Source organism: Gracilinanus agilis, chromosome 1 (assembly GCF_016433145.1).
Source record: "Gracilinanus agilis isolate LMUSP501 chromosome 1, AgileGrace, whole genome shotgun sequence".
Taxonomy (NCBI): Eukaryota; Metazoa; Chordata; class Mammalia; order Didelphimorphia; family Didelphidae; genus Gracilinanus; species Gracilinanus agilis.
Genome location: NC_058130.1, coordinates 714,323,297 through 714,344,828, shown reverse-complemented (window position 1 = coordinate 714,344,828; position 21,532 = coordinate 714,323,297). Strand labels below are relative to the sequence as shown.

Genomic DNA, 21,532 nt, shown 5'->3' with positions numbered 1-21,532 from the left:
TCCTAGCCTTTCTCGGCCTCCCTTTCCCACTGGCTTGATGCTGGAACCTTCCCCTGGCAGATTGTTTCCAATTTACCCTATATTTATCTTGTATATACACAGTTGTTTACATGTTGTCCTCAAGCCTCGCCTTCCCCCTCACATTAAATGGTGAGCTCCCTGAGGGCACACACAGATTAGCATTTGTCTTTCTTTGTATCGTGGGGCCAGTGTCCTATACACACTAAAGCCCAGGCCAGAAAGCCTCACAAGCATAGCTAAACACAACTGGCTTACTTACCTTGCTTTCCTCCCTACAGGAGGCTTGGGGTCAATGTATGTGGCAGTTGAAAGAAGCTTGAAAGCCAGGAATACACAGGGGTAGAACTAAAGGGTTGGGGGGTGGGAAGGCAACGCCTGGTCACCAAGGACATTCAGGCAAGTAAAACTGTTGGATTTCTAAAACATTAAAATTTATTTTTTTCATGAACAAGGGCCTGACCTGTTGGGCTCAGAACCCTGCTGGGATATGTGTGTTGAAAGGAGGGAAGGCAGGGTCAGGGTTTCCCTCTGGTGGCTCCACTTCAGACTGCTACCTGTAGGAGTTGGCTTTGTGCTTGGGCAGGAAGGTGAAGGCAGGTGGGACTGGCCCCAGGAGCATTTCACTGAAAAGAAGCCAGGCACAAGTGTGACGGAGGCCTCTGGTTACATACTGCTTCTCTTGCTACCACCCCACTGCTCTGCCTAGACTCAGGTCCACAGAACCTCAGAGCCAGATGTTCTGGAGTTTAGAGACTATTTCATTCAATCCCCTTGTTTAAAAATAAGGAAACCGAGTCCCAGTGATACATGGAAGGAGCTTCCCCAAATCCTGTGCTGACCATTCAAGCTATGAGGTGTCCATGGTATCCCTCTGACTTCCCTAAAAGCAAAGCAGGGCCAGGTCTAGGATAGGGTCTGATTGTATCCTGGAGGTGGTCAGTACTCACTGGATACTTCCCAGATAAGATCATGTGGTCATTTGGGATCCCGTCCCCTAGTGGTCGTCAAAGGGTGCCCACCCCAGGACCCTCAAGGAACAGTTTCAAGGGTAGTGACAACAGAGCACGGGCCATCAAAAACAAACTGGCTAGGAATCAGGATGCCAGCTCTGCACCTGGCCTGCTATGGTCACTGCTAAGTGCTTTCTTCTGGATGAACCTCAATTGCCTTCTCTATAAAAGGGGACTAATAAGCTCTGCATATGTGCTATGGGGACAGAATAGCGCTTCTGCAGATGTGAGTACCAGTCTGACTGCCAGCAAGGAATCGTTTCTTTTCTTCCTCCATGGAAACCCCAGAGATATGCAAACCAAGCTGCAGGAGTGAGTGGGGGCAACAGAGGGCAGGAGGGACCGGGAAGACACCGGTACTGAGCAGCATCTGGGACAAACCTGATGGAGATCCAGTCGTCCACATTCTGGCTGGCCATCAGGGTCTCCAGGTAATCTCGCCCCAAGTAATAGGGAGGTCGCTCGTTGATTTTCTGAGGCAGATGTTCCAGCAGACCCACTGGGATGTACCTTGCCGTGCCAGAAATAAAGCTTGGGTGAGGATGGGAGGAAGAGAGCCCTGTCCGGTTTGCCAGCTGACAAACAGGGAAGATGTCACCAAGCCAGCCTCCATCATTACATTACAGGAGTGAGAGACATGAGAAGCCTCATTGCACCACTGCCTTTCTGTGACCAGAATGCCCTCCCGACCTACGCCCCAATGCTGCTCCTCTCCCTTCTCACCACTCTTACTCATTCGTTACCTGCACAAGAAAGACAGCCACTCGAGTAGGAACTTGCGGGTTTTCTCCACACCCTGGGTGTCAGAGCCCCAGTGCTCCAGGCCATAGTTGGTGAAATCCCGTAAGATGTCCAGACGCTCTCCAGAGGAGATATCCCAGTGCCGCTGCTCCTTGATCTCAGTGAAGAGCCATGGCTTGATGAGGGCACCTCTGCATAGCAGATGCAAGGATGTCAACTGATCAGTGGGCAGGAATTTATCAAGCAGCAGGGACGGGGGCAGACCTGCCCTTGGGTTTCAGTCTCAATCCTGGGGATATAATGCCTCTCAGTGGGCGAGTGGCCAGGAAAGGATCCCATAGACTGGGAGCGAAGCCACAGGGCCATAGATGGCTATGCTCCTTCTAGTAACAATGGAAAGTCAGCTCAGGCCAGGATTCCTACTAAAAACCAGCTGCCCATTCTCCACAAGCACATGGATAAAACCTCCTGGTTCTATAGCCATGAAATTCTTCTTACATGTCTTGCGAAGTAAGAGCACCATGATTAGTAACCCTGTTTGACAGACAGGGACCCCAAAGTAAAGTGATTTGTCTGGAATCATCTGGTAGGCAATCAGCACAGCTGAGGGGCCCAGATGGCTCTGACTCCGAGCCCCTTATTCTTTCTACCACACCACACTGCCTCTCACCAGCCACCAATGCCAAAAGCACTCACCTGAGAACAATACCTACCTAATACCACCCACAAGGGAGAACTAGATTTCTTAAAACACCAACTAGTCCTGAATCCTAAAAGCTACAGCTGTAGAAACTCCTAAACAAGGACCTCAAGCTTGAACATTCACCCAAATAGAATCCAGAAGTGACTTTGGCCTGCCCATCACCCTTGAAACCAAGCTTCTCAAGGAACACCAAGTGAGTGCCAAGCTCTGAGCTGAGCTCTTTGGGGAGGCACAGAAAGTCTAATTCATGCTCAGTTCTGGAGAAGAGAGCTCTTGTGCTTCTGAGCCTTACTTTTAAGGTACAGCATTTTCAAGGGGCCTCCTTTCACAATTAATGGCATGGCCTTGGGGGCCATCACTCTGCCAGTCCAAGCCATGCCCTCTAATATATCCCCAAAAGAGACCTCTGGTACATGGGAGCTGCTATCTTTCAGGCAGCCTGCCCTAATTCTGGAAGCTCCTCTTCAGAGGTTTTTCCCCCTTATACCAAAATTTGCTTCTTTCAATGACACAAATGACACAGTCATTTCTAGGGGGTAGATAGGTGGGCATCTTCACCAGTTGTTGGGGATAAAAAAATATCTGGCAGTCAACCCTTTGGTAACAGGTTTTTCCCAATTGAGTCTGGCTGATCCAAACTTGAAGTCAGGTAAGAAGTGCCAGAGCTCATTCTCTATTGGCCCAGTTTCAAGACCTCAGGGACCTTTAAGGTATCAGAAGATGGAGCACCTGAGTGGTCTAGGCAAATTCTTTCAAGATACTGGAAGCCTCTGTGTGTGTGCCAAGACACATTTCTCATCTGTGCCCCTTAAGGCACCAGCTGGGGGAGCTCAAGATCTATGCTGTAGATGCTGGAGGTGCCAATGCTAAGAAGACTCGTCCCTTTTTTCTAATTCTGTTCCCATCTTATCCCCATGAGATCTCCACCAGCCACCCTTCAAAGGTATGCAGACTTCAGAAGGAAGGATCATCACTTACTCACCGAGCAATCATGATCCCAGAAACACCAGTCTGCAAGGCACGATTGGCATCTTCATAAGATAAAATGTCTCCATTTCCTGTCATGGAGAAACAGGATTTAGAGCTGGAAGTACCCTAGGGTCTAGTCCCACTCTGTAGAGAAGGGAAAGATGAGAGGCACCAGAGAGTACAATGACTTTCCTAAGATCACAAGCAGCAGAGTAACACTTTGAATCAAGGTCTTGGGATTTTAGTTATTTGTTATTTTAGATTAGCTATTTCTACTGTACAATGTTGATGCTGGGAGCACTGGAATTTATCAGCCCATCTCACAGGAAGCAAGTGCAACTTGAGACCCTGCCAAGGCTGCTACAGTGGGGATCTCCAGGTGCAGGGCATTTTCGAGTCAACCATGAAGCCATAAGCCCTCACTCCATGAAGTATCTTCCTTGGGTCCCTGAGCTGCTTCTGTGGTGAGGTCTTTCAACTTAGTATGAAGCAGAGGCTCTTTATTTGGGGTTGGATATGAGGGGCGAGGGAGTGGTGTTTGAACTTGGATAGGAAAAATTACACCTTTAAAAACTGGTAATTTCTTTGTAATCCTACATGTTATTTTGCTCACTTAAAAATGTTATTCTAAGAAAGGAGTCCACAGGCTTTACCAGACTGCTAGAGGGGCCCCTGACACAAAAAAGATTGAGATCCTTTGGTACAGAGCTATCTTGGGGTGGGTACTCTGTAACAGAAGAGGGGTATCCTAGAGAAGGGAGGAAACAATATAGTATAAATGAAAGACCCCTGGACAGGAATCAGAAAATGGGTCAGAAATCAGAAAATTCTACACCTTTATCATTTACTAGCTTCCTGGTTTAAAACAAATCAATTAACCCCCCTGTTTCTTTTCCCTCATCTATGAAATGAAAGACTTGGGTGTAAGAGTCTACAGGACAGCATCTTCATCCAAGGATGCTACTAGGGAGGCTGTGCTTCCAAGCCACACAGGCAATAGTATATGCAACAGAAGCTCTGAGAATCCCTGAGGGGAAAATACCTCCCACTAAGAATCTAAAAGCTCTCAGAGGATTCCAGAAGACTGCTGACAAATCTAAAAAAGTAGATAAGCTGATTGGAGAGCCAACTAGCAGTGCAGGAAAGGTTATGAGCAAAAGGGGAGTTGGAGTTACTGCAAATCATCCATTCAACAAGCATTTACTGACACCCATATTGCCAGGCCCTGTGCTAGGTCAATGTGGGAAGGAGAAAGAGAAGCAAGATATTATCCACTTTTTCAAAGAGATCATAGGAGAAAAAATGGCAGGGACACAGATAATAACAGACAAATGTGGAATCGGCCCTCACAATGGGCCTAATCAGTGCTAATAAATAAAATGAATGGGGCATTTGGAGAAAATGGTGATTACACTGAGCTAGAAGGAATCAAGAATTCACTGAGGAGGCATGTGAGCTCAGCATTGATGAATGGATTTTAAAAATGTCCCACCATTCAAAGTGCATTTTGGGGGTAAACAAAAATCAAAACAACACCCCAAATCAAATGCAAAGGAAAGGGTATGAGCAAAATCGTAGAGAACCAAAATTCTGAAGCCTGTTTGAAGAATCTAAGGGCTATCCATTCTGGTGGGACCGGGAGAAAGTGGGTAGGGGAGCAGATGATCCAGCTAGAAAGAAAGTCAGGGTCAGACTACAGATGGCCTTGCATGCCTAGTTTAGGACTCTGGAGGCAGGACAGACCAGGATAGAGAGCAATGGACTGGGGGGATCAGATGACTTCAATTCAGATATTTATTTATGATTTATTTCTTTGTATGCTTTTATTTGCATTCATTGGGCAGCCACTTCAACTTGTGGACCTCATTTCTCCATCTGTAAAATGGGAATAGCGACATTTGGACTACTCCTAGTCTTGGGAGAGCACTCTGTAAAAAGTACCACACTTAGGGGTAACCAAGTGGCTCAGTGAGCCAGGCCTAGAGACAGGAGGACCTGCATTCAAATCTGGCCTCAGACACTTCCTTGCTGTGTGACTCTAGGTGAGTTACTTAACCCCCATTGCCTAGTCCTTACTGCTCTTCTGCCTTGGAGCCAATACACAGTATTGATTCTAAGATAGAAGGTAAGGGTTTAAAAAGAAAAAGTACCACAGTGGACAGAAAGTTGGGCTTGGACTCAGGGGACCACATTGGAATCTAGCTTAGAGTTAGGTCACCAGCCTTGGGCAAGTAAGTCCTTTAGCTTTCCTGGGCTTATCTGCTTGCATGTAAAATGATGGGGGCTGATGGGATGGCTTCTGCGACTTCTTGCCTCTAAACTTCTTATGCTATGGCTTTTTTCAGGGGATCAAAGGACAAAACATCTAAAGCTGGGAAGGCCTTCAGAACTCACTGAGAATATTTTCTTCATTTCTCAGAGACGAAACCTCAGCTTTCTCGCCTTGCCCTGGAGAGGCTAAATGAGCTGATCTGTTCATGGCCACATTGTGGCAAGTCACTTGCATTTGAACTTGGGTCTTTTGATACCAAGTCTTGAATCCTGTGTTTACACTACAGCCCTATAATAAAAGTTGATAGCTAACACATATAATATTTTTTTTGGGAAAATTTTAATATTTTTTCCTATTACTTGCAAAAACAATTTTTAACATTCATTTGATGTTTTTTTTTTTTTAATTTTGAGCTCCTAATTCTCCCTCCTCTTTTACCTCCCTGAGAAGGCAATTAATTTAATATTAGTTATACACATATAATCATGCAAAACATATTTTCATTATATAATACTTTAAGATTCACAAAAGGCTTTATACAGATTATGGCTCCTTTGCTACCCAGTGACTTAAGTGTTGCTATCGCTGTACCCATTTTACAGATGAGGAAACTGGGAGGAGAGGTTAAGTGACTAGCTTAGGGTTATACATCAAGGAAGTATTGGAGGTAGGATTTGAACTCCAGTGTTTTTGACTCTTAAGATCAGCACTCTCCACTGTGCTATCTCCCCTGTATGGTTCCTGAGGTTCTAGGTGGTGTTATGTGCTCAGGACTGAGCTCTAAGAATTGGATTCTGGCCATCTGTACAAGAGAGGTATGGGAGAGGGAAGAGGAAGCCAGCTTTGTAGCTCCAGCACTAAACACAGAACCTGGCCTCCAGTAGGTTTCTTAAAAATGTCTGTGGACTTGCCTTGGCCCAGCTAGAAAGTGAAGAGGTTGGACTAGCCAGTCTCAGGTTCCTGTAATCACTGGGGAGACAAGAGTGATGCTGCTGGGGGAAGTTGTGACAGAACCACCAGGAAGCCCAGGACATACATACCAAACAGGGGCATTGGGCAGGCCACTTCTGCACAGTGCTGGATGTACTGCCAATCGGCCCCCTTGGTGTAACGCTGCTCCCGGGAGCGGCCATGGAGCTAACCAGAAGTGGGGGACACAGAAGAGAGGTTCATCAATGCCAGAGGATCCAGCAGAAAAAGAAAAGGGGAGACTCCCCATCCTGAACAACTCAGGACTCTGGGATGGAGCCACAGGAGGAGCAGGATGGGAGCCTAGAGGGCCGGGAATCAGAGAAGACAAGTAGTATCTAAACAAGGAGAGAAGCCTTGAGAAATCATGCTGATTGTCAGCTCCCTTGGACTCAACTTCTGGTCTAACAAGATATCAGTATCAGATTTGAAGCTGGATAGAACATGGGAGATCATCTAGCCCAGTGGTTCCCAAACTTTTTTGGCCTACCACCCCCTTTCCAGAAAAAAAACATTACTCAGCCCCCTGAAATTAAATTTTTAAAAATTTTAATAGCAATTAATAGGAAAGATAAATGCATCTGTGGCCATCACCACCTGCATACACCAGGGGGCGGTAGCGCCCACTTTGGGAATCACTGATCTAGCCCATCCCCCTCAGGATACAAATGAGGACTCTAAGGCCCAGAGAGGTTCAAGGCCTTGCATTTAATGGAGGTCCCACAGGCACTTTAAGCTAAGCCTCCCCCTCCCCCCAATTCCTAGTGTTCCCCTGCTCAGCTCCAGCTGGGCTTCAGCCCTCAGTAGCTGGCCTTGGTGCTGGTGAGGCTTGGCATGTGGTGTCTGATATGAAGAGGTATAAAGCTTGGGGTCCTGAATTCTAAGCCCACCATCTGCCACCTCTATGCCTCTTGCCCTCTCCTCTCTAAGCTTCTCTAGCTGCACATTGAGGGGGCTGGACTAGACGGCTCTCTAAGGTGCTTTCCAACTCCCACTTCTGTGATTCTTTTGGTTCTACAGAATATCTCCAGCCTTAGGCCAGATTTCATTTACCTCCAGATCCCAATTGTATCTATGCCCCTTGCTGAGAGGTTTGCTCAGCCAGGATGAGGCACTGGGGCATAAGAGCAGCAGGTGTGACCTGCAGTATAGTCTCCTGAAGAACCAATTCTCCCATTTTCAGGAATGCTTGCTCTAGCCTGGGATCTAGGGGTCCCTCCTGCCACCCCCACTCTGACCCCATAATTAGGACATGCCCCCTCACCGTTACAAGGGCTACTCCCCACTCTCGAAGTTCAGGTAAAAGCCGGTGGGCTAAGTTGACTTTCTCCTGCACCCCTGTCCTGATCTTCACTGTCAGAGGCACATCTAGCACCTGGAAAAGAGAAGGCAGAAGCCTATGGAGAGAACAAATCCAGGCCTAGGCTCGCAGGGGCTCAGAGAGAGGTACAACACTTACCTGATTCATCCCTCGGACAATCTGCTCGAATTTGTTGGAGCGATTCATTAAGGCACAGCCCCCACCCTGTGAAAGAAGCATTGGGAAAGTCTGAGAACTATTCCCTAGTTTTCCCAGTGGTTTTATGAGAACTAGTTCCTAGAATCCCCAGCCCTTCCCCATTTTTTTTATCACCCTCACAATGTGGATTTACTTATTTATAAACTATATCCATATATTACTAATTATGTATTGTAAAACTGACCAAAAAAACCAGAATTCAAAAAGGATAAAGATAAAATCATATTGATTCTAGTCCATAAGAAGCTATTGGAGTTTACTGAGGAGGGGAGTGAAGTGGTCAGAACGCCACTATGGCACCTGTGTGGAGGAGAGGCTAATGAGATGATGGAAAAGTCCAAGAGAAGAGCCTGCATGGGGGGTGGGGGTGAGGGGTAGCCTTGTCATCAGGGACGAGAGGATGGATGTTGTGAGAGGAGCCAATGAGGAGCGAATTTGGTAATGGAGTTCATGTGTAGGATGAGGGAGAAGCAAGAGTTTCAGATGAGACCAAAGTTCTGAATGTGAGTGCCTAGAAGGCTGCTCAAATAGTGTGAGGGAGGTTAGAGGGACAGGTGACATGGGGTGCTGAATTGTGTAGCGGCTACTGTCAGGGCTTGAGGAATATCCCAGTTACAACTGATCCTGCTGGCAGGGTAGATGAGGTAAGAAGCTGGGAGCTTGCAGAGGAGGAAGGAGGCCAGAGGAAATTGAGGTTGTTGGAAAATAAGGGCAGCAGTGGTTATATTGAAGGCAAGGTCTTCTCTCTGGGAGGGCGAGCTGGGACCCAATTTCCCACCCTCTGATTCACTGATCATGCTCCCCATGGATTTCCAGACCCTTTGCAAGAACCACAGGTAATTGCAACTAAGGGTTGGTGTCTCAATAGTAACAACGACATCCCATACAACAAACAAGGTAACAGGATGTCTTATAAAGGCGTGAGCATTTGATAAAAGGCAAGGTGAATCATCAGGAGAACCTGGGGTCAAATGTGGCCTCAGACAATTCTTAGTGGTGTTGATCTGGGCAAGTCGCTTGATCCCTACTGCTTAGCCCTTGTCCTTTGTGTCTTAGAATTGTTACCAATTAGAAGTAAGGATTTAAAAAAAAGAAAAAAGGCCAGATGACCATTTGGTGAGGGGTCTGATGAAGAGATTCCTAAAAGCAATCTTTATAAAGACCGGTTGGCCTTTGAGAGTCCTCCTTCCTCTAAGGTTTGAGGATTCTTTCCATATATCCCACTCATCCAAGGCTGGGACACCCTCAGTTTGCTGGTGAGAGACAGCCCAAAGCTGGGTCCCTACCTTCTTGTACACAAGGTCTATGGGGCAGCCGACATTGATGTCCACAAAGTCTACCTCCACGGTCTGGTTCAGCAGCTCTGCACACTTGGTCATAGTGTCAGGAAAGGCTCCCTCCAGCTGTAGGGAGAGAGGACAGGGAGGTCAGAGCTGAGAACCTCCTGGTCAAACCTCTCCCCATCAATACATCACTTAACCCACAGGCCCCAAGTAAGGAGTCAAAGTTCATGAAGGCCTGTGAGAATTTATTTTTCACATTCTGTATTAATTCCTATATTAGGAGAATTACTATATATTCCTGTGTCTGGGATCTGGGCCAGAGATACCATCCAGTCTGCTGCTTTTTGCATTTTCTTTGTCCTTAGAAATCCCTAGGAATGTCTTCCTTTTTAACACAATTTGGTTAATAAACGAAGGGGTCAAGGGTTCTTTTCCTGTGTATGTGTTCCCCATGATATAGGCTGACAGGTCACCTCTTAATTAGTAGATGCCAATTAAAGATGTCTTGGGATGTTCAAAGGAGGGGTTGAATAATAGACTACTAAAATCTATTTATTATTATTAAGCTGCCTGAATCCTGGTCAGGAGAGAGCCATATCACACTATCGGTTATGATGCTGGTCTAATCAATAAACCTGATAGGATGAATTGTATTCTTGTATAATAAACTTGTATTCTTACCCCAAAATTGGTCTCTTGAGATAATTTGAATTGTAACAGGCCAATAGGACCAAGTCATCAGGAAAGTAGTCACAAGACTTAGAGGTGAAAGCACTAAATTTTCAGTCCCAGGATTTGACTTCAAATTCCAGCTCTATGACTGCCTTGGATAAATCTGATGCCCTCTCTGATCATCTGCAAAATGATGAACTCCAACTAAATGCAGAAGACAGCCCCTTCCAAAGGATCCTCTCTGCATGACCCCTGCCTAGCAGGTGTCCAAGTGTCCTTTCAATCCTAATGAATGCCATGAACTAAAGGTTTGCCCCGCACAGCCATGTTATGTGTTAGCTCACCAGGCTTTTTTATGATGCCACATCACATGTAGATATCTATCTATCTCTACAGCTAGGACTCTAGTTAACACAGATCAATAATTTTTACACAATCCCTTCTGAGTGAAGCTGGGCTGGGCAGCCAATAACCCTCAAAGGCCATGTTAGCCCAGATGTGTCCTTAAGGAATCATGGGCCCAGCTTGAGGGGATGCAGAGGACAAACACTGACCTGGACACCAAAGAGGTCTTCTGTGTGGTGTCGTTTGAGCAGGGCCCATTCTGAGGACTGACCCTGAAGCAGGTTGGTGCACACAGCCATCTCCCCACAGGTCACATCAGCTCCAAATCGCTTGCAGATCCTTCGGAAGGGCAGATTGCCACACTGAAACCACCCCCCCCAACACAAAAACAAATGTGGCTTCATCAGGCTGCCAGGGCCCTTCTGAGCAGACTCCAGCATCCCTCCACTTCCACCTTCACATGAAAGCTACCTACCCCCCCCTCAAGGAATGGGAAGATGGTGGGGAATTGATAAACATTTATCAAACCCCTACTATATGCCAGGCACTGTGCTAAGCTCTGGGGATACAAAAAAAAAAAAAAAAAAAAAAAAAAGGCAGAAGACAGTCCCTGCTCTCAAGGAACTCAGTCTATTGGGGAGATAGTATACAAACAAATGTGTGTGAATAAGCTGTCTACAAGATAAACTAGAGATAACCAGCAGAGGGAAGGCATCAGAATTAAGGGGTATCAAGAAAGCTTCCTGTAAGAGGCAGGAGAATTCTGTTCCAATCTCTCAAAAAAAAAAATGCTATCCTCACCCCCACTTTGTTCCCTAAAAGCCTAACCTAAGGGGAAGCTAGGTGACACAGTGGAGAGAGTGCTAGGCCTAGGGGTGGGAGGGCCCAGATTCAAACCTGGCCTCAGATGTTCCCTAGCTACATGACTCTAGGCAAGGCACTTAACCACAATTGCCTAGTGCTTGACCTTCTTTCTTAGAGCTGATCTGAAAACAGAAAATAGGGATTAAAAAAAATTTTTTTTAAAGCCTAAAGTGGGCCGGCACTGTGTGAAGCGGATTGCCAAACATAGGCAATATGGCTCATTACTGAAGTTGGAGGAGCCAGGGTTCAAAATCTCAACTAGCTATTTGTTTAGTTCCCTTGGAACTGGCAAAGTTCCCTTTCCCTCTCCTGGGCTTTTGTTTTCTCTTCTGACAAATGAGAAAGCTGGGTCAGATTACCTCCAAGGTCCTTTCCAGCTCAGAATCTGTTGACTCCTAGCCCAAGGAAGTAAAAGATAGGCTCAAAGACATGATAATACACCAAATTAGGCAGAGCACCTCTATGGCAGTGAGATGCTGTAAAGAAAAGTGGGTGCCCTGGGGAATGACTTAAAAATCTCTGGTCTACAAATGTAATGGAATATTCTTGTGAAATATTAGGAATTCAGAGAAAAGTGGGAAGATGTGTAGGAACTGCTGCAGAGCAATATAAGCAGAACGAAGAGAACACAGACACGAAGACTGCAAGAATATGAGTTTAACAATCATGAAAAGAAAGATGGACCCAGAGTATGGAAACATCAGTTAAGGTCTTGGAGATGAAATAATGAAACTCGTCTCCTCCCTCCTAGACTAAGACAGAATATTGTATACACTGCAAGACAAGGTTTCATTTTGCTTATTAATTTCCTTGAAACAATGGCACAGAAACTTCTGGTGGTGCAGTGGATAGAGTGCCAGGCTTGGAGTTGGAAGGACCTGGGTTCAAATCTGACCTCAGACACTCACTAGCTATGTGAACCTGGGCAAATCACTTAACTCCAATTGCCTATTCCTTGCCCTTCTGTCTTAGATTTGTTACTAAGACAGAAAATAAGAGTCTAAAAAAAGAATCTAAAAGAGTTAAAAAAAAAAAAGCAAACAAACAAAAAAAGCAGGGGTATATTTGGTCTGGAATAGGGATGGGATATTAATTAGGATGCGAAGACAAGTGGAATCATTAAAACATTTAAAAATAAAAATAAATGAATCTTTGTGATTCTAAGGTGTATATGTAGGGGAAAGAGGAGAAGCAGCACAGGGACAGGGAAAGGAAGGACTCAGATGAGCCCACTCACTGGCAGAGATTCGACTTGGAAAAACCCCAGATGAATGTTCCCTACAAGCTGAGCCTATCAACATGCCTGACTATTCATTCCCTGCCTGTCTCCAAAGTCTACTGGTAATCATCTCCTGAGCCACAGGCTGCCAGCCTTGGCCTAACTGCTCAGTGAAATAAATTCAACTTGTTTCATCTGACAAATTCTCAGAACCAGCAGCCCCTAGATGGCATTACCTTAGAAGCAGGGCATGGAAACTCAAACAAATAAGCAAGGAAGAAGCAATGTCTGCCACAGTTACTAGTCTGGAGCAGAAAGCACACTGGGTCAGGATGCAAAAGATCCAACTTCAAAACTTAGTTCTGCCATGCAGAAACAAGTCATTCATTTCACATCTCTGGGCACTTGTTTTGGAACAAATGATCACTAAGATTCCTTCTTCCAAGTCTATGATTCTATGATCTTGCTCTCCAGATATCAACCCAGATCCTTCTAGGACAACAGAAATTATTTTCTCCCCCTCAACCCTTCCACAAATAGAAGAGTCTAAAAGCTTAAAAAGCCAAGAAAAGGAATGCCTAGCAGGCAGGTTTTGCTCAGCAACAGTCTTTCCAAAATCAATCCCAGCCATCTTCCCCTCTACTAAGATGGATCAGAGGAAGGCTTTCTTTCACACTGTTCCTAGACCAAGGCATTATCTCAAAAGATGTATTTACAATACCTCTCCTCCATGTCAGCCCAGGTAGCTCTCCCATCATGTCATGGGGACCTGGCACACAGACTCAGTCACTCAGATATACATTTCATCCATTCAAAGATTCAAGAATCCTTAGGATAAAAGTAGTTCATTCATCACCATGCCAGGACAATATCCATTTCATAAATGAGTGAACTAAGGCCTAGGGGAGAGACAAGAGGCCTTTGTTCCAAAGGGATCCAGGGCTATAGTTGTGCCTAGGGATGATTTCTAAGCCTGTCTTAATTTATACCAGAATGATTCCTTCTTTATGTAGGAACCAAGGAAAGGGCCTAAAGTCATAAATTAAACCTGCATGAACCAGGTAAAATTGGGTTTCCAAAGAAGCACTGCAGAATCACTGCAAAAGCAGTGGTTATGGAAAAAAATTACTTGAGTTTGAGCCTCAGCTCTACAGGTAATACCTATGTCACCTTGGGCCAAGTCCCCTCCCCTCTCTTTAGGCCTTCATTTCCTTATCTGTAAAACGAGACTGGGTTAAATTAGACAATCTTGAAGGTTTCTTTTATACCCGAGTCCTATGAGCTAATGCCAAAGACCTTAGTCCTACTGCCCTTCTGAACCTCGGGTTTGCTCATCTGTAAAAATGGGTTTGGGGGGGCAGCTGGATAGCTCAGTGGAGTGAGAGTCAGGCCTAGAGACAGGAGGTCCTAGGTTCAAACCCGGCCTCAGCCACTTCCCAGCTGTGTGACCCTGGGCAAGTCACTTGACCCCCATTGCCCACCCTTACCACTCTTCCACCTATGAGACAATATACCGAAGTACAAGGGTTTAAAAAAAAAATGGGTTTGGAATGGAAGGAGATGATCTCTAAGATCCCTTCCAGTCCATTATTGTGTGATTTTGCAGCCCTGAAACTCTAACAGAGAGCCAGACTGCTTCTTGGTAAGGAGGCACAGGGACTTACCGTGGTGAGCGGGGCCAGGTACAGCTTATTTTGGATGTTTAGCTAGAAAGGAAGAAGAGAAGATCACCAAAGTGAAAGCAACTGTGGAAGAAGGGCTCGGTGAGGGCACAGACAGATCACTGGATTTGACTATACCCTAAGGCAGTGATGGGCAAACTAGTGGGCCAGATTGGGGGGGGGGGGGGAAAGCCCTGAAATGTTCTATCCCCACAGCGACATTATTTCTAACCTGACGAATACAATGAGGATACAAGACAATGAAACTTTGAAAGAGTTGCCTTAGAAACAAACTGACAGATGAGCATTTCCTTTGGCCCCTCTTTAAAAAGTTTGCCCATCACTGCCCTAGGGTACCTGATGTGGAGTGGAGTCAACCTGCTCTGAGCCCACCTTCTACAGATCCCTTCCAAGTGGGCCTCAACATGGTACAGGGAATAGAAGAAAGGTTCTTGTTCATTGGACCCAATGCTCTGGGGCTTCATAAGGAAAAGGAAATGGGATGAGGTCCTGGAGGCTGATTCTAGGCTTTGAGGCCCTTCCCAATCAGTCCTACATTCTCTTCTCAGGCTTCTCTCTCACTGCTTCCCAACATGTTCCCTCCCTTGCTTATTCGCATGCTCTCATTATTCTTGTTTCCCCATCACCACCCAGAATGCCTCCTCCACTGAGAATCAAGACTTTGTTCACATCCCAGTTCAAGTCGTACACATCTTCTAGGACCCCTTCCTGACCATGACAGTGCACTTTGATTTTTGATTCCCCCAGGCCTCTGGTGACAAGCACATTCAAGATTTCCCTTGCACCACGGCTAATGTTGCTTTTAACCCTTTAACTGTTATTCAAACAATGAGCTAGTCCTCCACTTAAGTAATAGGAGATGAAGCTGAATCACATTTGGGAAACCCCAGACTGCATGTAGCTATTTAATGCTATTATTAAACATTCATTTTTTTAAAATTCAATTTTATTTTCAGGTCTAAATTCCCCCCCCCCCCCCTTGCTTTCTTGAAAAAGCAAGAAAAACAAAACCTATACCAAACACATATAGTCAACTAAGACATGGCTGCACTGGCCATGTTCAAAAAATCTAAACCATTATCCTTGACCTTCCCCCTGAGTCCTTCATCTCTTTATCTGGAGGTGGGCAGCATGCTTCATCTTGAGTCCTCTGAAATTGGGGTTAGTTAACTGCCATTTTCTCCCAGGAATACTACAGGGGTAGGGGAGGCCATGGAATATAGTGGAATGAGAGTCAGAACCTGGATTCAATCTGATCTCTAATGTTCCCTACCTGTGTGACTTTGAGCAAGACACTAATCTCTCTAGGCCTCAATTTTCTCACCTTGCAAAATGAAGGAAATGGTTCTAGATGGCCTCAAATGTCCTTTCTGGCTCTAAAGCCACACAGTCCACAGCTGTGAATTGTGGAACCACACTTTGCTGAAATTTTCCTGACAGCAATTCAGGCAGGGGGAAATAACAGAAAGACAAAGAATGGGGGTCCCTTCCAACTCAACTTTCTACGTGTGTGGCTCACCTTCTCCATGAGACTGTACATTTTTTTCAGGGAGCAGACAATGTCATACTTTGGGGACTAGATAGTGCAATGCTGAGCACACAGCAGGAAGTCAGTAAAGGCTTGCTGAATGGAAGACACAAAGGACATCTATGCTGCACTGGTGCCTTTCTGCAACCACAGTCTAAGGCCAGCCCAAAGACAGAAATACCTAGTTACCATCAGAGGAAAAAGGTTCTCTAAGTAGAAAGTATGGGCCAGGTAGCCAAGGAAAGTGAGACCGAGAAGGAAGAAACCAGGCGCCTCTGCCATACATACCCTTTTCTTCTCACAGGGCCGGAGTTTGATAAGGTCCTCATCAGTCAGGTGCCCTGAGGAACAGACAATGTTTCTCTGGGGGGTGGTTCCTTTCTCTAGGATCCCTGAAACAGTTTCTGACAGTGGTAACCCTGATTCAAGACTGGCCAGAGACTCACTGGCATCACCACTGGCAGAATTCTGGGTCATGTGTCCTGGAAAGTCGATGTAAGCCTCAGACTGTTCACCCTTGGGTGCCTCTGGCCCAGCTGGAGGAATCGGAATCTGGTCTTTCCCAGTCCCTACCCTTCCTGACTTAGACAGCTGCTTCAGGTACTTCTCTGAGTGGTCAAACTGGACTTTCTTCTTTCGAAGTCGATGCTGGAGGTCTTTGCTGAGACCATTGCTTGTGAGTTTCTGGCCCTCCCATTGTTTCACCAGCTCCTCCTTCACCAGGTTCTGGTGCTGGGGCCCCAGGTGGGCCCTGGCAAAACGGCACGTCACACCATAGATGCATTTCCCAAAGGTCTCAAACAGGACACACTTGTCCCCAAGGTCTGGGGGTTTGGAGGCCAAGTAAGTGTCCACGTCATGCAGAAAGCGGCATCGCTCACCAAAGAAGCATTTATCAGCTGACTCCTTGACAGAGGAGATAGAGGGGGGTAAACTATGGTTATAAATGGCTGCATGAACAGCCACTGTGTCAGCTCGTTTGGAAAGGATCCTATGGGGGAAGGAAGAAGGGAGTGACAGAAAAGTAAAAAGCCATCAACAAAATGTTACTCTGTTCATTAAGTTCTAAAAAGATTTATGAGAGAGAAGAGGGAGAGAAAGATACTATTCAGAAGCAGGAACACCCATCTGCTAGGTGCCCAGATATGTGTATATCTAGTCTATCCCTGTGACCTCAGGCCCACTCTAGAAAGCAGCAGGATAACTGGTACTTCATGACTGGCTATAGGATGGCCAGAAAGCCTATAGGGCCCATAGCCCTAGGGCTGGATCCTCCTCTACAATGAACTCTCTGGGGAATTTGAACTGGTTACTTCATCAGTCCAAGATTCTGTTTCTTCATCTGCAGATAATCCTGATCGCCCTATCTACTGCCCCTGGCTATTATTAGGAGGCTTAGAGCAAGAGAACAAGGGTGATGGCACTTTTCTTTCAGAAGTTCAGAGATTTACATGTTAATCTCATCTGAAGGGTGGGATGTGATTATAGGAGAGTGAAAGATCTTATCAAATTCAAGACCTGTAAAAAGAGACTATATGCAATTGAGGTTCAAGAGTTTTAAGGCTAGGACACCAGGCAAGGACGGTCCTGGGAGAATCATTGCCATCTGATACATTAAGAGAAGTCAGGATACTCCACCCCACTGCCCAGGCAATACCCATGGAAGAGGATTAAGCGCCAGGCAAAGACTGAGGCCTGATTTAAGGACCCTCCACACATGATGTGGAGCTCCTTAGACCAGAGACTCAAAACCAAGGGCTCTGTTCCTCATCTGCAGTAGCTGATGTGGGCTCACCTGAACCAAGGATGGGCATAACCTGTTGTCATCATAGTGGGTTGGCTTCATGTGGGGTCTACTTTTATTCTGGCCTCGGGCTTTCTTTTTCTGCTGGGGCTCCCCAACTCCCACTCCTGAAGGCTGACTTTCCAGACTCTCCACTTTTCCATCATCAAGCTTGAATCTTTTGGCTCCAGGCTCAGATGAGTTGCAGCAAACAGACAACACTTTCTCAGCTCTTTCACTGTTTGGCTCCCCCACAGCCTGTTCAGCTTTTTTCCCTCTGGTTTCAAGGAAGGTATGGAACTGTTCCTTTGTAGTGAGGTACCTGTAGAGGGGGAAATGTGGGCTTGCTAACAAAATCAGAATCTGAGAGATATGTTAATATTAAAATTCCCTGGAGACTATATATTAATAAAATAGTGAAAGCAGGTTGGAGAGAGAAAAGGCACATAATTACATGGCTGCTTGTCTAGCTAATCTGAGTTTTTGAAGTAAATTATTTAGGGGATGTCTAGTCCTGGAGTCAGTGTGACTCCCTCAGCATGAGCATCATTGTGCAACATCACCACCAAGGGAAGAGCTACTGGGGTTTAAAATGAGATTGACTCCCTGGGCTAGTGCTTGCAGTGAAGCATGAAGAGGGCCATGATGGGCTGAAATCTGGGACTTATATTACCTTAAGTTAGAAAGGCTGAGACCTCTCCCTACCTCTACCAAACTCTCTCTCTTTACTAATAAATGCTTATAACTCTGATGCTGAGCCTCCAGACCACCTTTTATTTGTTACAGGAGCTTGCTGCTCTCCTCATGACTCATTCACTCCTGCTGCTTCCTAGGGAAAAAAATACAAACTTCCATGATGCATAACATATAACCCTGTGACTTCACCCCTTCTGGGTCTCCCTGACAGACCTGACCGCTCTCCAGGTTGGGGGCCAGCCTTCCGAACACCAGGAGTCATATGGAACAAGAGGCAAGCATTGTCTTGAGATGCCAGGAAGCCAGGAGGTGTCCTTCTTATACAGAAAAGCCTCAGGCCCTGCTCTCAACACAATCAAAGGGTGGAGTGAGACAAAACGGATTCTCAAAACCCTCCTCCAAAAAAAGGAAAGAGGAGTACAGATTTAATTTAACACAGATGGAAAAACCCTCAAAGGGTAGCTAGCCTAATCTGGGCCTGAACAGGAATCCCCTTCTATAACATTCTCAGGTGATCCAAATAAAGATCACCTATATTGGTAAATTATTACCTCCTGTGGCAGAATGTTCTACTTTATATTAAATGCAAGGCATGGTGCAGGTTCTCTGAAGTCACACAAAACATATCAGTTCCTTCTGACTCAAGCTAGCCCTTTAGGTTATAAGATTTAGAGATGAAAGGAAACCGTAAGAGATCATCTAGCTAAATCCCCCTATGTTAGATTAGTCCCTCACTTAAAGGCCATAAGTAGCAAACCAGGAATTTCATCAAGTCCTCTGATTATTCAAGGTTCATAGCTATTTCCACTATACAAGACTGTAGATATGGTCAAGCCTTCTAGAAAACTGTTCTTTTATCATTTAAACTCCCTTGATTTCTTTAACTGTTTTCCTACAGCATTCCAGGGCCCTTCAAAACATTGTGATCATTTTTCTCTGAACATCTTCTCTTTTGTCATTGGCCCTCTTAAAAAGGGATACCTAGGCCTAGGGATAACATTCCAGATTAGGTCTGGATCATAAATTAAAGACATCCTTTGATCTATACACAAAATTTCTAGTCACGTAGCTTTTTGTCACATTAGTTTTCTTTTTGAAAGTCACCTCACAACACAGGGTCATATTAAACAAATGGTCATTTCAAATGGTCCAATCCAGTCTTCATAAACTACTGTGCCAGTGCAACAACAATGGATTAAATGAGTTCTCAAGTCCCTTCCAGTTCTGTGGTTGTAGACTTGTACTGCCAGCAATTTGAATAAAGCAGTTGATTCTAATTTGGTGTTTGATTGATTTTGTAAATCTAACTGCAAGGGTTAACATTTTTTCCCAATATTCACCAGACAGGAAGCACATATAGATGTATAGTCCAAACATACAAGAAAAATATTGTCTCTCCTGCCTGCATTCCTATCATAGGAAAGGAGACATAACACCATCAGGGCCATGAGACTTAGTACAGTTTATAGGCTTCCTGTAGGAAGTGGCTCACGAGTTGAACTTTAAAGGAAACTAAGGGTGCCAGGAAGGTAATGAGAGAGTGCTTTTCTGGGCATGAGGGAGTCCCTGCCCAGTTTCTCTACTTTGGTCTTAATTATAATACAGACAAAATATACTTAAAGCATACAGAAATATGAGTAGAGGCAATGGAAGGGAGAGGAGTTTTGACTTGTACTGAGATAAAATGGATTTAAATTCTGGCTGCATGTATTTACCATGTCTGTGACGGTCCCTCCCCCATCATGAGTATTTTAGATTCTATCTCCATAGCATCTAACCCTTCTTTTCAATCATATAGCCACCACACTGGTGCAGGCTCTCATCAATTCTACCTAGGACTACTGCAAAAGTCTCCTAACTAGTCTCCCTACTTCCAAATTGTCCCTTCTCCAATCCATAGCAGTTCAATTTAAAGTCCAGGAGCGCTTCCTCTTGCCTCTAGGCTAAAATACCAAGTCCACCGTTTAGCATTTAAAAGCCCTTAATAGATTTAGCTTTTGCTTACTTTTCCAGGCTCACAGCACACTACTCCCCTTCAAGGGTTTTTATATTACAGATAAAGCGACTTATTTACTGTACCCTATATGAAGAGGGATACATTACATCTCTCACTTCCTAGCCATAGCAAGGCAATGTCCCCTAGTGCCGAGAAAACACACTCTGCGTATCCCTAGCTTCCTTCGGAGTCCAACTCAGGAGCCACTTCCTACAAGAAGCTTATACTGTACTGTCTCACAAGTCCATTTCTTTCCTCCTCCTCAACGCTCCTGTTCCCCCAAGATCTTTAACACAACTAATTACATTTGAATTACTTTGGGGTTGGACCAGAGAGGAAAGAAGGAGCGCTCCACAAGACACACTGCAAATCCCAGCATGCAGTGGCATCTATCAAGGCACCACGTGCCATTTTGCCAGCCCAGAATGCAATAGCGGCCCGTTGGGCACTCCAAATCCCGGCATGCAGCTCGGCCAGCCAAACGCTGAATCCCAGAATGCAGCGGGGCTAGAGACAGGAACTAAACCCCGGCATGCAGAGCGGTCTCATCAGAGAACAAGTCTCGGCATGCTGTAACTTTGACCCGAACCGTCACGTTCCCCTTGGCCTTGCCACTCACTGGGGTTTGATGGGCGCCACTCCACGTTCCGAAGTTCCGGTCTCCGCAGTCCCACTGCCCTCGGATTGGCCTTTAAGACCAAGTATCTCCTCCGCCATCGCCGGGCCCGTGAACCCAGGCGAGAAAGGTTTTTTCCGTGCGGCGCCTGCGTGGAAGCGTGTTGGCGCGCGTGTACAGGAGCAGCAGGACCCCGTAGGCGTCCTTACGTCTTCCGGGGGAAACGCCGTGATGCGTGCTTGCGCGTCTTCTCCCTCCCCGTGCCCGTTTTACTGTGTTTGCATCGGGCCCTGCCCTTTCCTTGTGTGGAGGAGGTGTGCGCCTGTGCAGCATCTCCCGCTAACTCCTCCCATCTACTTATGTTTGCTCTACGCATGCTCCGGGGTGAAGGCTTTGGAGGAGGTGCAACTCAGGTGTCTGCTTCGGCTTCCCAGACTTTGGAAATCGCCTGGCGGTCTTATCTGGTCCGACTGCTAAGTGGGGTGCCAACCTTTCTCTTTCTATTTTCTCTAGGAGGCTAGTTCACCGCAAATGTTAACTTTCAGAGGTCTGAAACCGGATTAAAAGAATCATCAGCTCTCCCCCGTATGGCCTCGACCCCCAAAGCCTCCAGTCCTGGCTTGTATCTTAAAGCGGCCCCGCGG

At 45.9% G+C, this 21,532-nt stretch overlaps 1 protein-coding gene across 1 annotated transcript; it reads right to left on the bottom strand.

Moving 5' to 3' along the window:
* Nucleotides 1-430: 430 nt before the first annotated feature.
* On the bottom strand, nucleotides 431-21,223 carry DUS3L (dihydrouridine synthase 3 like). The gene is made up of 14 exons (XM_044658484.1): nucleotides 20,892-21,223; nucleotides 17,593-17,902; nucleotides 16,244-16,703; nucleotides 16,086-16,174; nucleotides 14,252-14,293; nucleotides 10,714-10,866; nucleotides 9,491-9,607; nucleotides 8,145-8,210; nucleotides 7,950-8,060; nucleotides 6,757-6,853; nucleotides 3,458-3,533; nucleotides 1,775-1,963; nucleotides 1,413-1,541; nucleotides 431-644 (listed from the first exon to the last, which is right to left on the bottom strand). Exons 1-14 carry the CDS (start codon nucleotides 20,987-20,989, stop codon nucleotides 572-574), a joined length of 2,010 nt encoding a protein of 669 aa, XP_044514419.1. The 5' UTR covers nucleotides 20,990-21,223; the 3' UTR covers nucleotides 431-571.
* Between the last annotated feature and the right edge of the window lie 309 nt (nucleotides 21,224-21,532).